The 17,485-nt window shown below is 39.3% G+C and overlaps 2 protein-coding genes across 2 annotated transcripts; both read right to left on the reverse strand.

Moving 5' to 3' along the window:
- Positions 1-11,866: 11,866 nt before the first annotated feature.
- Positions 11,867-13,655, reverse strand: LOC116850062. The gene is made up of 2 exons (XM_032827875.1): positions 13,243-13,655; positions 11,867-12,933 (listed from the first exon to the last, which is right to left on the reverse strand). Exon 2 carries the CDS (start codon positions 12,903-12,905, stop codon positions 12,195-12,197), a length of 711 nt encoding a protein of 236 aa, XP_032683766.1. The 5' UTR covers positions 12,906-12,933; positions 13,243-13,655; the 3' UTR covers positions 11,867-12,194.
- A 97-nt stretch (positions 13,656-13,752) lies between these two features.
- Positions 13,753-16,565, reverse strand: LOC116850061. Its single transcript, XM_032827874.1, has 2 exons — positions 16,423-16,565; positions 13,753-15,185 (listed from the first exon to the last, which is right to left on the reverse strand). Exons 1-2 carry the CDS (start codon positions 16,501-16,503, stop codon positions 13,899-13,901), a joined length of 1,368 nt encoding a protein of 455 aa, XP_032683765.1. The 5' UTR covers positions 16,504-16,565; the 3' UTR covers positions 13,753-13,898.
- Positions 16,566-17,485: the final 920 nt, after the last annotated feature.

Raw genomic sequence — 17,485 nt, forward strand, 5'->3', positions numbered from 1 at the left:
ATATATATATATATATATATATATATATATATATATATATATATATACACGGTGTAATTTCTTTTTAGAAATCTATATATATGTAAAATAGAAAATATGTCTGTCTGTTTGTATGCATATTCCCTATACACTCCTTCATCAAACTCTTTAACCAATCTGGATCAAATTTTGCATAGTTTATTTCCAATATCCATTTTCCAGGATATATTTTTCAGCAAAAAATATATGCTATATAAAACCTGTATGAACAGCCTTCTGATTTCATCCCCTTGATACTTTGTGATATCCTTGTAACCTACGTGTACACGAAATATGGAATACTTTGCGTCAGACACCCTGTATAAATGACAATAGAACAGAGAGAGCCATACAAATTGATGCAACAAAAGAAGTACCTCACACAACACAACGTCTAAAATCGGGACATAAGACGGCTAAAGATGTCTCTCAGACGTCAGAATATAAGACGTCTTATGTCCCAACATAGACGTTGTGTTGTGTGGAATACATCATGGATGCTCAAACATTTCCTAGATCGAGAGTTACAGGATTTTCGGCTTTACGAGTATACGAGTATACGATTAAAATCGTTAATTATAACCCTATAATTATAACCCTTTAATTATAATCCTATAATTATAACCAGAGTTACTTATGCGATTTTCAATTTCAAGTATTATATATATGTAAGGCTCAAAATTGTATAACCCTCGATCTAAGATAAGTTTAGGCATTCATAACGCCGTGTGTACTATATTTACGAACGGATAGTATGAAGAATATTTTATTTTGTTTGACTTTTCCAACGCTCGTTAATGAAATGAAGGAATCGGAGGCTAACGCGTGTCATTTCACGTCGTTGAACAGAAAGGAATAACTTCCTTTCCGAGCAAGAATTTTATAATAAAAGGCACGTCCTTACGGTCTTGAAACGAGGGTTGAAAACGAATAAACGTCTACTGATGACTACGAATATCCCTTTGCGGAACAAAGTCGCGGTCTTAACATTTTCCGGAATATAGGAATTTCTATTTCACTTTTACATCGGATCGACTTCGCTTCTTATTTTCTACCTTCTTACCTTCGTTTTTCGCTCCAAGTCGGCAAAGTGTTCCGTCTGTATCTATCGATACTTTTTGCTCATCGCGCAAGAGTCAAAGAGGGTTTTGAAGGCGGTTCGAGAGAAAGGAAGAGGGAGGTTTTGGAGTGGCGAAGACGCTACTTGCCTCAAGAGCTGGTTTCCGCCGAAGGGGCTAAAGGGCGGCAGTTGACAGCCAAGCCAATAGCGTGCTGGTATGTATAGCTGTATCAGCTCGCGATGAGGCTCTTCGAGAATGTGCAATCGTCGATGATATCGATCACTTGCATTGCGAGAGCACTCGTACATCCGATTATCTTATTTACGGCGATACTCGGTCGGCATCGAATCCGGCTAATAACTCAGTCGCTTGTGTAATCTTACAAACGGACAACCCCCCTACGCCAAAACCGCAATTTTGATGGAAGCCGGCGCGGATGAAGCGGGATCCAGCAGCGTGCGCTGATAACGTCGCACCAAACTAAATTTGCACAGTTCCCTGAATCTTAGCCGCGCTGTTCCGTAACCAGATTTTACCCGCGTTCCGTAGATGCGGGATCTCGAAATCGTCTTAGATGCTTGATAAGCAGCTAGTTATTATCCGGAATGCGGTTTTCGCGTCCAGTACCCAAATCGTTTCGGGCCGATCGCGCAAAGCCGGATTATCCCTTCGTCTGGGTGGATCGTTCTGACGACGGCACTGTTGACGTTCGGATGAGATTTATATAGACCGTGACGAATCTCGCAGCCGATTCCGAGAATAATCGACGAAGCTCGATTCAACTCTCTCGGATTGCGGGATAGTCTGGTTGGCGTTGAGAATGTAGTCTTCAATATTTCAGATTGTTCAGATCTTGAGAAATTCATGACAGGAGTTCCTTAACACGTTGTATTTACTTCGATATATCTCTAATATAATTATAGTATATAATTATAGATAACATCAATTATATAAAGTATAGATATAATTATAGATAACATCAATTAGGGGATACACAAGATTTTCCATCACTGTCCAAATAATAAAAATTAATTTTTTTGTGAGAAATTCATAGTAGAAGGCAGAGATATTTTAACGAATTGTATATTTCGACATATTTTTAATTATAATGTAATTATAAAATAATGTAAAAAAATAATATTGATGTACAAGACGTTTCTATCGCTTTCCAAATAATAAACGTTAATTTTTTTATAACTCTTTTTGTAAATAACATAAAAATTAGAAAATGCACAAGATTTTCCATTCAAAACATAAGAATTAATTCTTTTTTTTTAAAGAAGAATTTACATGCTCAATTAGAGTTCAAGTTACAATCTAAAGATCTCTTAGAGATCACTTTTATGTAGCGCTGGCAATCATACATCGCGCTAACTAGGAAAACGATTAGCGTGTAGAAAGAGATTAACGAATTTCGATAAAGTCGGGAGATAATCAAGCAAAACGATATTCACTCGTCTTTCCAACTCGAATAAAGTTAAGTTCCCGAGGGAGTCGCAGATGGCGACGCGCTCTTTCTTCTTCCATCTGTTCCTTTAGTCGCGTTGTCTTCTTCGACGATGAGAATTTGCCCGATGGGAAGCCGGGAAGGCGAACGAAACTGAATAATCGCGTTACGACTTCAATGCGAGCTCCGAACGATTCGGATGTTGGCAGGATTTAATGAGGCGACGCGCATCGGCAAGAATGACTGCCGGAACCCTTCTGTTATAGTGCAGATTCGTAGAATATCGAATTTGAAGGTCCCTCCGATGTTACTAGTGTTCGCGTTAACGTTGGTTGATCGTAGTGCTCGCATTAATGAAAGCCTGAAGTAGCATTGTCGTCAGATTTGGCATGCCGTATTCTATTAAGTGTTATTAAGTAATAAATAATGCAATATACGCACGTGTGTTACGTTATAATATAGTACTGACATTAGATATTGTACCATCTTAAAAGTTACTTATTGGTGGAAGTACTCTGTGAGTACTCAATATAAATGAAATATTTTTGTTGTGATATTTTTTGAATATTTTTGTTTCGTCGTATTTCTTTACTGAGAAAAAAAGCAGTTAAACCGATAAAATCGGCGGTCACCCGCCTTCAAAAAATATTGTTACCGGCAAAATAAGAAATCCGGCATTATATAGAATACCTAGGCATTATGTATGAAATACCTAGACATTATATGTAAAAATTGATATCCTGTAGAATGCCTATTTTGTGAAAAAAAATATTAAAAAATTGACAAATATTTATTAAGTAGATACTTAAACTGATTAAACAATACATGGTTTAAATGAGAAGAATTATGATTTAAGTAAATATGTTAATGATACCCACCTTATAAATATTTGTTCATTTTTAGATATTTTTTTCTTAGTGTAGGTATTCTATACAGTATCAGAGTTTCAATATCGGTAACATATCTATTGAAGTGAGTAGACGTAAGTGGAAAGAATCATCTGGAGTCGTGATCAGCACGACTAGTATCCGAGAGCGCGCTTGTGTGAGGATTCAAATTTATTGGGTGCAATAATTAATACAATAATTAATTCCAGTATTGTATATACATGTTATAATACACACATTATAATGTATACATTAATGTTATTAGGATACATCTACGTTACCACGATATTACGTTTGCGAAACATTCAGTGGATATTTGTACATATCATTATCCATATCATTGCTGTGTGCTGCAATAGTAATATGATACAACACGCGTTTACATTGGTAATTAGTAATCAAATCGATATCCGCCTATGACAGTGATGGTAGTTACTTTCGAATTCAAATTCGGCAAGATTAAGCAGTCATATGTTGATGTCGTTATGTGTGACGGATAATTTAATATCGCGAGATAAAAGGGGGAGAGAAAAAAGAGCTTCGGAGCAGAATTTTTCTTACGAAATTTTCGCGACGAAACTTTTTACAATCCTTAAGCCCGAATCCATCGTCGAGCTCTTTAAATTCGTTCGTCTTCATGAAGGCGCTCTTTTTATATTCCCAAATTCCCCGCCGTTCGCCCTAACGGTTTCTAACCCTTCGCTCAAGATTCCCATCTGTCTCCGTTTTCACGGTTGCACCGTGGCAAAATGAAGCTCGCCGATTCGGGCGAGCCGACGCCACACGAATGCCGCAGATTACCGTGAAAAATGGCCGACCAAAATTGCCTCGTGTCTTCTTAATGCTTCTCACGCTAATTACCTCGGAGTGGGATCCCGCTCCTTCATTGTTCTGGCCGTTTTTACGTCGGCAGGGAGCTCAGGAAGAACCCTCGGTTCTTTTTATGATTTAATTTCGAGCGATACACCTTTTCTCGCCGGGGAGAAATTTCCCGGCTGCCACGTATTGTTTCGCCCGCGATAAAGGCGGAGCTGCGAATATAAGAATACGACAACAACAGAGGAGTAGATTCTCAAGTGAAATTAGTATAACACGAACACAGTTGAGTTAATCTCTCGTCCGTTATTCATTGTGCACTCGTAGCGCGGATTAAATCCAACATCTCTTATCTCTTCTAAAATGCAATCATCGTCCTTGACTTTCCCGCGTTTGTGTTTGAAAAGAGTAAGAGGCAAAGGAGAGGAACGGGAGGGACACATAATATTAAAAGCTGAGAAAGGTATCTCAAGGAAATCATACCTCACGACTGCTGAAACAGCAATTTCTCAACGTTTCTTCCTGTTTCCTTTTTTTTTTTCCTTTTTGTCCATCTCTGCGTACGATTTTCTTTGTTTTCTCACTTGGCCTTGTCGTGCCCGTTGTAAAATCTCAAAACATTCCGATTCGCCGGATTATAGCGGCGCGTAACGTCACTCCCGCCATGTTTCAGTACAATGATTACACCACGGACGTTTGGCTCTTGAAGCTCTCCGAGCAGCAGGATCCATTCCGCTTTCGCATGCACGCACAGCGGGTCTGCATTATTGCGGCTTATCCGGTATTACGCTTATGTGACGCCAGTAACATCGCAGCCTTAAGCGCGCACGGTGTATCGAACACGGAATTACCCCATGAATTTACCCCCTGTCTCCCCCTACCCCCGCCTCACTCTCTCTCTCTCTCTCTCTCTCTCTCTCTCTCTCTTCGCTCCCTCGTTGCTTCCTCCCCATGGAAATTCTGTACACAATGCTCGGAGGCCTCCATCCCGTCACTCTTGTCGGTGGCTTCGCGTCGCAACCGAGACATCGATAAACCCTTCTCTTTTCTTTTTTTTTCTTTTTTCGCTATATTCCATCGGCCATTTATCGCGACGTTATCTCCTTGGATTCTCCTCTTCCTGTCGGCGAATATTCCATTTCGATCAATCTGCGTTCTCTTTATATGGGCATTGGATATAAGAACACGCGGAACATGAGAGAAATTTGTGCGGAATAAACTATCTTGCTAATATCCAGTCAAATTAGAACTACAAATGTATACATCTTATGAACGGCGTGTGAAAATATTTGATAAATATGCATGATAGAAAACAATATATAATGCACTTGAAAAAAAAGTTGCGAAATATTATTATGTTATCTGTTTAAGATACATATATATTATAGGATATTTTAAGATTAAGACGTTCAATGTTATTGAACAAAAATATGAGAAGATAAGACACTGATCCTGCAACATTTATATGTAAGCCATTTTTTAGAATATTTTTTATTATTATGCTATAAATCCTTACTATCTCAATTACGTTTACAGTTTCCGACACCTTTCTTGAGACAGAGGCGAGCTCTTCATTGGTAATTACATCAGCCAATGCGACGCGTGTGCTTTATATATTTCAAGAGCTCAGCGCGTACGACACTCATTAATCGAGAAAAATGGAGCTCAGCGTCATATCGTTATCGACAACGTAGGTTATACCTACACCACGCCAGTTAATGATATAATCTCGTTATGTAACGACGTGATTCGCCTGCGAATTCAACCAGACCGACACAGCCGGCAGCGCTGCTGATTGCGAACGTACTTCTCGCATTCTAACGGCACTCGTACTTTCTCCCCGCTCGTACCGTTCGCCCGGTAGCTCAGCACCTATTCCTCGTCCCCCTCCTCCTTCGTCGTCGTTCCTGCTCTTCCACCTTGTTTCTTACCTCATGTGTCCCCACACTCGTCAGTCGGCACACGTGTTGGACGGTTAAGCCTGCCCCATGGTAGACTTTTTCTCTCTCATGTTTAGCTAGCTGCGCAAACACGTGAGAAAAGTAGCAGATAGATGAAAAAAAAGTCAACCCAGACGCACAATCCCTTAGAGAAATAAACTGGTAGCTGGTTGCTCAAAATTACGGAATGACTTTTAAGCACTTAGTTTATTCGCGCGCAGTCCCGTTTCTTCAGGCTGACTCTAGTTTGTAAGGTTGCAAAAAAGATATTTTTCTGGAATTTTTTATAGCGAAACGAAAAAATCGAATAATGTCAAAGAATATTTTTTATTTTTTTTTTTTACTTTTTAAAACAGAACATCCCCCTAAAAGTTTACTCTTTCAGTAAGTTAGAAATAATAAATAAGAACTTCAAAAATAGCATATTTTGCTCCATAAATAACTTCTAAGCTCGATCAATAATTTATCTTGAAAATCCGTACACTTCTAAAATAAAGTGTCTAAGCTCGCTCACACTTAGAAGTCAATGGGGTTGGAGCAGCTTTTCCTTTGCAGCTTCAAAACTTAATTCCTAGAGTTTTCAACTTTTCGCTGTTTCCTCTTACTAGTAATTAGCGGATTGTTACAATCGAAAGAGCAACGCGTAACGCAGGTTTCGCAAACAATAGACACGTATTCTCAAAGTAGGCATCTGAAACTTGAAGTCACGCTCTCGTCAAGTCGTGCAATTGCTAACGTGCGCCTCTCGCCCGAGAAAGCCTCACGATGGAGCGTAGGAGAGTAGAAGAGAGCGAGGAGGAGAGAGGATACGCTGCCGTTTCAAGACTTTGAAGAAACCCTTTCTCTCGTTTGAGTGCGCATCTTTCGCGAGTTTAATGAGCCTCGCGGCCGTTTTATTTCGCATCCCCAACGCAGGCAGAGTCGCTGTAAAAAAGAAAAATGCATCGTCCATTATCGGACTTTTACGATCCCCTTAATTACGTTTTCGTGACGCGGTCTCGCAACGGCAGTTTATCATCAATCGCGTTATTAATCGCTACAACGTAGCGTCGTAATCTAGGAAAGGCCGGAAACAATTGTTTCGCGGTTGAACGTGTACGCGCAACAAGTCGCGTCCGATAAGTCATAGAGCCAGGGCGGGGGTGTCTATGTCGTTCCCGGTAATAAACATATCTGTATCGAGATGGTGCGCGTACATGTGGACGGCCACGACCACACGCGCACACATACGCGCGTGTGGAGCGTGTGGTATAGAATTTCCAATATTGGATACACTCGCCGCTGTACGAAGGCGGACGATAGCTATCGGGATATCTTCGCCGTACGATCGATGGCGCGGTAATTGGCGGCTTTTGTCTTCCAAAACGCGCGGAGTCGCGCGTATGTTTCACATAATGCCTTTTAATTAGCCGTTGGCGAGAGAGAGACAGAGAGGGGGGGGAGGAAGAAAGAGAGGGAGAGAGAGAGAGAGAGAGAGAGAGAGGGAGAGTTGTTGCGAGCTTAGAATATATATAAATGGAAGGGGAATTGCCTATACTTCACATGGAACGATTCTGTGTCTAACACCTATGTAAGAGAGAAAGTACCATTTGTCTGCAGTGCGCATGCTCCGATATCGTCGTTGCTATGGTCACATATCCAGCTGATACAGCAAAGTAATACACACAATGAGGTGATCCTTCGTCTTTCGAAAATCTATTGAGAATAAGCAATATTAATATTACATTTGCAATATGAATAAATATCATGAACTACTTAAGTTTTATCACATAATTAATTGTACACACAAAATGTTACATGTATTTATTTACCTATAATATACTGATTTATCTCAGAACAACTGATTTACCCAACTGATTTACACAACAAGCAATATAATTCAGACATTTTCTTCATTAAATTATAATTTTTACCAATTTAGGCATTTTATTTAATAGATTATAATTTTTAGTTGAGTTTGGCTGGATTAACCAATTTTTGGTAAAATATGAATGATTCAGAAATTTTTTCTGAAGTTACTAGAATTTAGTCTAAATTATCAAAATTTCTAATTAACTCAAATAGAATTCTGGTTTCATCCAAAATTCTTAGATTCTTTATATTTTACTAAAAATTGATTAATCCAACTAAATCTTTTGTCTTGTGTTTGTTTGAAGAAAATCTGTTCATCAAACATATATATACTGAACTTTAAAACTAGCGGACTCCTTGCATTTGTCGGTCAAGAGAGAGCGAACAGAAGTGGGCGGTGGAGAGATCAGTGAATGAGACGAACCTCATTATCGGATCACAAAGTGGTCGGCAGGATATGGAGGCCGGGCAGGACAGAGTTCCGAGCAGGAAAAATGATACCTCCCATGCTGGAAAATAAAATGAGTCATTCAATGAAGTGGTCGTAGCGTCGACGTAACGAGTCGGAGTAAAAGCGAGGTATAAGAGAGACTGCGAGCATCTCACACCTTCTCCCGTCTCACCCGGCCCCGTCATCCCATGCTTCATATAGTGGTAGAGTAGTCCCCGTACTCTCTCCCCAGCGATCCTCCTCCCGCTGCCTCTCCATCTAGCAAATGGATGGGATAAATTGCGCTCTTGGCACTTGACTTTTAAACCCGCTAGGCGGATCTGTCCAACTATACTTACTTTTAAATGTCTCTTCCTCTTCTCAGCCGGGGGTTTCAGCAGCGTCGCCGACGACGACGTCGCGCTGACGACGCGGGTAATGACGCGACGCCTCACGGATTAAGCCGTTCGAGACTTACGAGCTGGTGATTATATGACGCCCGTGCGATCATCGGATGGCCAATTACGCCTCCGTAAACGGCCGTCGTTGCCTGCAAACTCGTCGACTCGCGGCGGTCACGCGGTGGGTAACGTCCTCTCGTAGAACTGGGATTAGACACCATCGTGCGGGAGATAATTGCTCGTATTGTCGTAGTAAAGATTTCATGATATCTTTCGAAACGGAATGGGCGAACGGGGTCAGAGCGGTATCTCTCATCCGTTCGATAGTATCCTCGCGAAAAGATCGTTATGTCGCGATACATTGTACACGTACGCGAATACAGATACATATACTAATTAACGAATGTCACAGATACTTATTGTCACGTATATTTACGTTTATTCGTTTAGTTTGATTTTTTCTTCGTAAATAGCTGATTGCTTTATCGACGAATAATTTCTTCCGTTGAATTCAATAAAATCAAATTTTACACTAAAATTGAAACAAACTAAATTACTTGGATCTTTATTTACTCTTCTGTATCGAATACGCAGCAATGTATGACGTCAAGCAATGGAGCGAATCGTAATATCTTTTGAACTTTAAACTACGAGACAAAAGATTAAAAAACCTGGAAGGTTAAAGGAAATAGCGGCTGTGAAATAAATAATCGCGGCAAATAGACGGATAACAAGCTTCGTACTATAAGAGGGATTTACATGTGATTCAGATTTAAGTCGGAAATTTATCTCTTAGCGGGTGATGATGATACTGATGATGTTGATGATAATGATGATGACGATGGAGCACGTATAGATGTATTTCATTTTGTCTATGATATAACTACATTTGGATTCGCAGAGAGTAACAAGGAGTTTACTTTGTGTAGAGTTTTCCGGAAAGTAATCTTAAAATTATTCAGTAAGAGTGTATGGCTATTGCAACAAGGAAACAATTAAAAATATAGAAAATATTTTTTGCGGATAAAAGAGTTACAACAAGAGTTATAACAAGAGTTTACGAACGTTATCGTCTTGAAAACAGAGGAGCAGATTGAATATACAGGAGAAATGAACAAAAATATGAAAGAATTCGCGAAAAGGGTAATACATGAATATCCCTTCGAAACGAAATGGAAAAGTGCTCATGTCACTTTTTTTCTCATTTCTTTTTCACTGTTCAATTTTGACAGGGGGTCAGGGTTGCCGAAGGATCGCAGACTCGGTAAACGTACGCATGCCGAGACAATTTCATCGGACGGGCCGATTCGTAATTCGCGACACGTTACCGTGACGTGACGGACGCTTAAAGAACGCTATTGTCCCGCCACGGTTGGTCCGCGAGCGAGGTAGGATTTAATAATGTAGAGAGGCGAGCTAGACGTTGTGTACATATCGGGATTGGTACACACAGCTTTCGGGTGTCTTCAATATCTGAGCAGCTCAGGAACGGCATTGTCTAGGATAGCGACGACGACGTCGCGGAGCCGCTCGTTGCGCTTTATAACTGTCTCGACCGATGAGGACGATGACAAGCATTATGCACCGGATAACGTCCGCTCACTGGCCGATACGCACGCGCCAAGGAAACGCGTTTCTTCGCGGGTGACTTTATCCTGTCGTGCGAATTCGAAACTTGGTCGTGAAAAACATTTCGCCTTTTGATACGAGCGAAAGAGAAAAGGATGAAATACATAAAACTGCGGCGAGAGGGGAGGGAGGAGGAGACTGCGAATCTGCTAGTTCAGTGTTGGTTGAGTCGAAAGACGCATTTGGACGGACTCGCGAAATACGTCGGAGGAAGCTCTCGAGAATGCAGAACGTTGCCTGGATATCTTTATAACACCTTTCGGGCGCGGCGCGCTGACTGAAAAGAATTTTACGGACTTCGATCAATCATGATCGCTGCGCGAGCGGCAATTGAAAAGCACTCCGATAAATTCGAGAACGCGCGCGGAAAGTAGTGCAATTTTTCAACGGGTGCGATTCTCCTTCTCGGCGGGGAGGCGTCGCGCTCCTCTCCCGGCCGGGTTAAGCCGGCCAACTAATTTGCGGGCGTATATAGCGTGACGGCGAAATTTGACGAAGAAAAATGAGGATGCGTCGCGAGACGGGGTCGAAGGAATGCTCATGTCCTCGTCGTTCTCGACGCCGTGGCATCCACGGTGTCGAGCGTCGGCGCGGCCGACGAGAACGAGTCCTATTCCAATTCCAGTGAGTTAATTGGAATTGTTTGCTGCAGACACCGCGAGCCGCTTGCCCTCGCGCGCCGTTTTGAATCCTATACCCCCGAGCAGCGCCTTCCTTTGTCGCCGGTCCCTCCCCCTTCCTTCCCGGTCGTCGCTGTCGTGACTTCAGCATGAAACGCACACCAGCAACGCGGCGCCATCGCGCTCATGCATTTCTTGACATCTCTTGAGAGGAATTAATTTCTACCATCCACATGCGCCTCCCGGTGAAGGGCATCCCGTTAAAACACTCGCCGCCGTTCATTCAAATTCTACCCGTTCGAGCGAGCTTGCTACTGAAAAAAAGCACGCAAAATCTTTGACGCGTTTGTGGCAAATAAAAATTCGCTCGCCGGAAAGAAAGCCTTGTAGTAGTTAAAGCCAGCCATGTCAAATTTGTGACGTTAAAGTGAGCAATGACATATGTTGATAAAAATTGCGTGCTATTTCTAAATAAAGATAAATATGAACAAAAGTGTACTTGAGATTGCTTGAGCGCAATAAAGTAGTACTTGTTCAAAATAGTTCAAAAGACATCTCTTTTTCCTGGTGATCAATAAATAGTCGTATAATAAATGGTGAAATGATGAAATGAGTCTGTTTTGTCTGCCTCATTTCATCATTTGTTACGCTACTATTTATTAATCGTCAGGAAAAAGGGAATTTATTAATTGTAATAACTTTTCGGACAATTTTACAAGTATGCTCAAGAAGTTTCAAGTGCTTTTTCGTCCATATTTATCTTTATTTAGAAATGATACACAATTTTCGTCAGCATATGTCATTACTTGCTTCTGACATCACAAATTTGACATAGATGGCGAGGTATAAGGAGCCTTAACAAGTGCATTTGAGCGTTTCAATGGTAATATTTGATAATTTATATCAAACATGATAATAATTACTACAAAATCGTTTAGTGATGATCCTAGGCAGAACAAAAAATCACGAAGACATGATTCGATTTTTTGTCTGCTTTAGACAAGATAATATATATTTATTTGTAATGAATAAAGTTCCCCGAGATAAAGCGGCTTATCATAAAGAGAGTTTTTAGAAATATATATTATATTTCTTTAAATAATATCACAAATATCTTCAGTGATGTAGACGTATAAATTTTTCAAGAATTCCAAGGCGAAAGTAATTTCGATACCCTCTTGTCTCGCCCAGAAAATATGTTGTTGTAAAACAGTATTCTTCTCGACGGTATCGCAGAGATCCACAAAGTCTTTGGACTTGAGCGTTTGTAGAAATCTGCGGAAGCTACCGGAATACTTCGCTTTTCGCTGCAGCAATTTATGAAGATGATCCTTCGGCATAGTGTTTAGGATTTTCTGTATCATCACGCTCAGACCACTTGTGGCAATGCTCGGATCCGACTTAATGAAGGGGGCCTTCGTTTTCCAGATATCTTGAATTTTGGCGTGCCAGTTATTGATTTCCAAACCGTTTTCCGCCAAGAAGCTCGTGAGACGAGCTAGTTGTGGCATTCGTTGGAATTCCCTGGCAATAAACTTTTTCTGATCTTCGATGAAGCTCACTGTATCCTCGATCTGGGGATCGTGCTTCAGATAATTGTCAACAATCGATTGTATCTCGGTTAGAGGAATGAGCTGCAGAATATCTTTAAAATCCTCTTCCAGCGAGCTATTGTCCTTTGATAAAGTGATATGCGACGAGGCGATACCGTCCACTACAGAGCTGAGGCGATAAGCTACGACGCTGAAAAGAACGAGTGACATGGCGGCTATTGCACCCATTATCGTGAGTGACCCGTTCATCATCACAAGGAGGGGCGTGGAGGTCTTTCATCTGGACGAAATTATGTAACATATCAAGAAACGATAATCGTACGAATGCAGTCGTGCTATAAGTTATTGTGTATCTAGATTTATATGTATATGTATGTCATTGATAACACCCAACACGATGGAAGTCTGCGAGTTTATCGCAAGATGTACACTTAGCGATTATATTAGAAAGTACAACGTTATCGTAAATTCATTTGGACAAAGTCAAATTAAACTCGCGCGATTGTTTCACTATGTCCATTGGTGATTGTGATAAAACTGTTATGTCAGGTAATCATAGAGATTAGATCTTGAAAACGGCATTACTTACGTATGTTTTATTCTCCGAAAAAAAAGAACTTGGATAATCTGTTAATTCTCGGTATGATTGCATCACCAGAGCGACGTGCGAGCCAAACGACGATAATTTTGAAACATTTTAACCAGGTTAGATGGAAACACACGTATCAACGTGAAATTATGGAGATTGTTGCATGTTTGTCCGCTCATTTACAAGCTGAAGTTAGAACATTTATTTGCATATGCAACTCGATATATTGATTTATAAAGTTGGACATATATATATATATATATATATATATATATATATATATATATATAGAGAGAGAGAGAGAGAGAGAGAGAGAAGGGAGGATCTTGCGCTCGCGAAAATACTTCTCTCTAATAAAGTATGCGTATAATTTGAAATGAAACTATACATATTAGTCGATTGAAGTCAGTAAGTGAGACGAAACATAAAAGATGCTTGTTATTGCTTGAATTTTTATTAGCATTTATTGATTATATTATTTATGGAAGGTACTAAAGAATGAGACATGAGTATGTTATAAAGTAGCGAAATTATTTATTGTCATCATAGAGAATCGTAGTTTTGATATAATTTAGTGATGATAATATTAATAAGACTCGAGACATTTGTGTTTTTATTGTCAAATCGACGTGTAATCACGAGTTGCGAGTGTCAAGTTAGAATACCGGTGTTTCAATAGGAATCGGAATAAGTTTCTTGTAAAATTGCGACAATGCCTTAAGATCCAGTCCCTGCTCTAAGCATTTAGCGGTCAATTTGCGATAGGCTGCATGATTGTACAGATTGAAGACTAGTTCCTTCATTTTCGGAGACGTCACTTTCTTGACGAAATCGGAGAAGGCGTTAACGGTTTTCATCTTTTCGTCGTAAAGTGCATGCAATTCTTTTATAGGCGCCACAGCCACGAGTTCGTCGAGCATTGCTCGCAGTCCCTCACCGACCTCTTGCACTCCGATCTGAGACTCGAACCTGTTCTCTATGTTAGGTGGCACGTATTTATCCATACCGATAATTCGATGGAACTCTTGGATAACGTCTATTACATGAAGACCGGACTTTTCCAGGTGCACTATCAATGCTTGATGTTCTTTAAGGACCTCAACGTCATGCAGCAATGTGTGGAACTCAGGATTCATTACGTAGGCAAACGCGTTCTGTACCTTTTGATCATTGGTTAGGTATTTGACCGTTATTTCGACGAACTTATTCACCGGCATGATCTTCGTGAAGTCTCCAATCTCATCGATCAGCGAGCGTTCAAAAGCGAACGGCAGCGGATGCTTCGGTACAGTGATACCAAGAACAATGTATATGATGTCTGCTACGATTTGCGTTTTCACTCCGTACTGTTTGAGGCTATTCAGAATTAGCTGAAAGGATTTCGCCGAATAGACCTTGTTAACGATTTGTTGGAAATTATTTGACTTGAGCTGCCCTATGAAACGGACGAAGGCTTTGGAGGTTTGCATCTTCTGCACGTAGATTCGAATGAAGTCGTCGTAGTTAAAGAGTATCTTGATGTCTTTGAAGAATCCGTGGACTCCACCAGTCCTTTTTATGGGTTTCAAGGGATATGTGTAAGAAGCAGGAGGTATCAGTTCTTTGATACCGAAGACTTTGTTAATAGCATTTATTATGGTATAAATTTCGATGCCTTCCTTCTGCAAGAAGTTGAAAAGGTTGATCACTTCGGGAACGGCCTCGACGTCCACCATTAGATCTTTGAGCACATTCGAGGATGAAAGGCGCTGAAGGAACTCCTTGAATTCATTATCTTCTGCTAGGTAACTTAAGAAAACTTCAGCGACTTCTTCCATCGGAATCAAATCCAGAACGTCTTGGATATCCTCATGAAGAGGACCACTGCCAAAATTCGGGACTTGGTGAGTTTGGCCTAGGCCGATGATGGCCAAGACGGCAAATAGCGTTAATGTGAGCTTCATCTGCGAACATATTGCAACAAATTAATGTTGTATACCAGGTGTAGAAGTATGAAACCGGAATTCTTTTATACAAATAAGACGTCTGTTGTTCGAAAGTGATAAATAATACTTTATTCAAAATAATTTCCACTGTTTTGAACACATTTTTCCCACCTCTCTGGCAGTTTATGAATGCCGTGCCAAAAAAACTTTTCATCTTTTGAAGCGAACCAGTTATCTAGCCATTTTTCCACATTTTCATACGAATCGAAGCGTTGGTTAGCGAGAGCGTGTCCTAGCGATGCGAACAGGTGATAATCGGACGGAGCCAAGTCTGGAGAATAAGCCGCATGCGGTAGTAATTCCCAACTGAACGACTCGATCGTTTCCTTGACCCGTTTTGCTGTATGTGATGGGGCATTATCATGGAGCAAAATGACATTGTGTTGCCTTTTTGCATATTCTGGTCGTTTTTTAGTCAATGTTCGATTTAAATCGATCATTTGTTGTTGGTAGCGATTAGTATTGACGGTTTGACCAGGTTTCAGCAGTTCATAGTTCATAGTTCATAGTTCATAGTTCTTCGTTCCTCACGTCAAAATCACCACTTTTGAATTTTTTAAACCACTCGAAACACTGAGATTTACCAAGAGCATATTCACCGTAAGCTTCGACAAGCATTCGATGTGATTCTGCAGCAGTTTTCTTTAAATGATAACAGAAAATCAATGCTGTCCGCAAATCATAGTTAGTAGGCTCGAAACGTGACATGTTTAAGGTTATACAAAAATATACTAGAGAATGAAAGTTGGGGTTATGTTTGTTGACAATATTCGTCAGCTGTTAGGAGAATATAATAGCGCGGCAGTAGCGGTCTTACGGTCACTAAACTGAACGCTGGCACCATTTATAGGGGAATTCCGGTTTCATACTTCTACACCTGGTATAAGAAACGTATGCTTACGATACGCGTATGTAAATATTATACATGTTAAAAGAGAGAAATTAAGATATGTCACTTTTTGTTTGAACAGAATATTAATCTAAGAATCGATAGAAAGACATTAGCGTGATTTAATATCAAATAACTGTTGGGAAAAAAAGGGATATTCAATTACATATTTTTACTAAAAAAATAGATTCTAGGCTCGATTTGAAGAATTCATAGCTAATTCAGTGCAATAACGACAATCTTTACAACGATTTCACGTATTGCTAAAATTTTAGAAAAACGTATAAAAATTCCTCCTTCACTTACCGTGTCGACTACAGAAAAACACTGGCACCCGTCAGTAATTCCAGTCGTAAATTTATATAGTGAATGTGACGCGATATACATATGGATTAATTATAATATTAGAGTGGCTGATAAGATTAGCACAAGAGTTTGATATTCGAAAATATAAAGATTATTTGATGAGCTATCAAACATTGTAGATATGAAAATTTATATTACTTTCTCCTTTTATATACATTTTTTCATTTAAAGTAATGTGTTCAAACAGATTTTTTTTTACAGAAAGTTTTGCATTAATGTAATCGTATACTCTGTGATAAGCTTTATACATTTTTTTTAATATAGAAATGGTTTACTAAATGGTGAAATCTATATAAAACAAAAAATCAACGCTAGTTGGCAAAGCGACGAGCTGTATTTATTTATTAGAACTTTCACGTTTCACCATTTTGTTGATTAACCGTTTGATGTTTTGCAACATCCAAATGTGTGTGTATGTGTGTGTGTATATACACATTGATTTCACAATATTAATTTTTTTTTTTTTAATTAGGAGAAAGAGAAATAGTACATTTAGTATATTCGTATATTAATTTCAGTAATTTTTTGATGTAAAATATTCAAATTGAAAATGCGTTGTTCCGAGAAATCTTCCATCTATGATTAGGTAGAAATCACACGAATAATATGTTTATTAATAATTGTTATTTTCAAAAAGCTATCAAAGGAATTAGAGAAGAGTAATGTAACATTTTTAGGATGACTATATTAAAAGTGAGATGGCCGAGATGGCAACAATTAATGTCAAGGTGTCAGTTTTAAATTTTATCATAGTTTGCATTAAAACAAATGATTAGTCAATATTTGTTGTCAAATACAAAAAAATCAAATGAAATAATCAATTTCGTTGGACGTCAAATCGAACTCGTTACGGCGTGAATTATATGCGCCAATAAATATATATATATATATATATATATATATATATATATATATATATATATAATATGAGATTTTATGTATTTTATGTATTTTTTAAATTTGTAGATATTAGTATTCTATATATATATTTTTTTTTTTTTTT

Source organism: Odontomachus brunneus, unplaced genomic scaffold, assembly GCF_010583005.1.
Source record: "Odontomachus brunneus isolate Ranch 3 - 2012 unplaced genomic scaffold, Obru_v1 Obru_scaffold_133, whole genome shotgun sequence".
NCBI classification, from domain to species: Eukaryota; Metazoa; Arthropoda; class Insecta; order Hymenoptera; family Formicidae; genus Odontomachus; species Odontomachus brunneus.

Excerpts from the sequence above, each read along its gene's own strand:
- LOC116850061 (XM_032827874.1), bottom strand. The coding sequence starts at position 16,503 with ATGTATATCGCGTCACATTCACTATATAAATTTACGACTGGAATTACT. Across the intron at positions 15,186-16,422 it reads GTTTTTCTGTAGTCGACACG|ATGAAGCTCACATTAACGCT; the intron begins GTAAGTGAAGGA and ends ATATGTTCGCAG.
- LOC116850062 (XM_032827875.1), bottom strand. The coding sequence starts at position 12,905 with ATGATGAACGGGTCACTCACGATAATGGGTGCAATAGCCGCCATGTCA.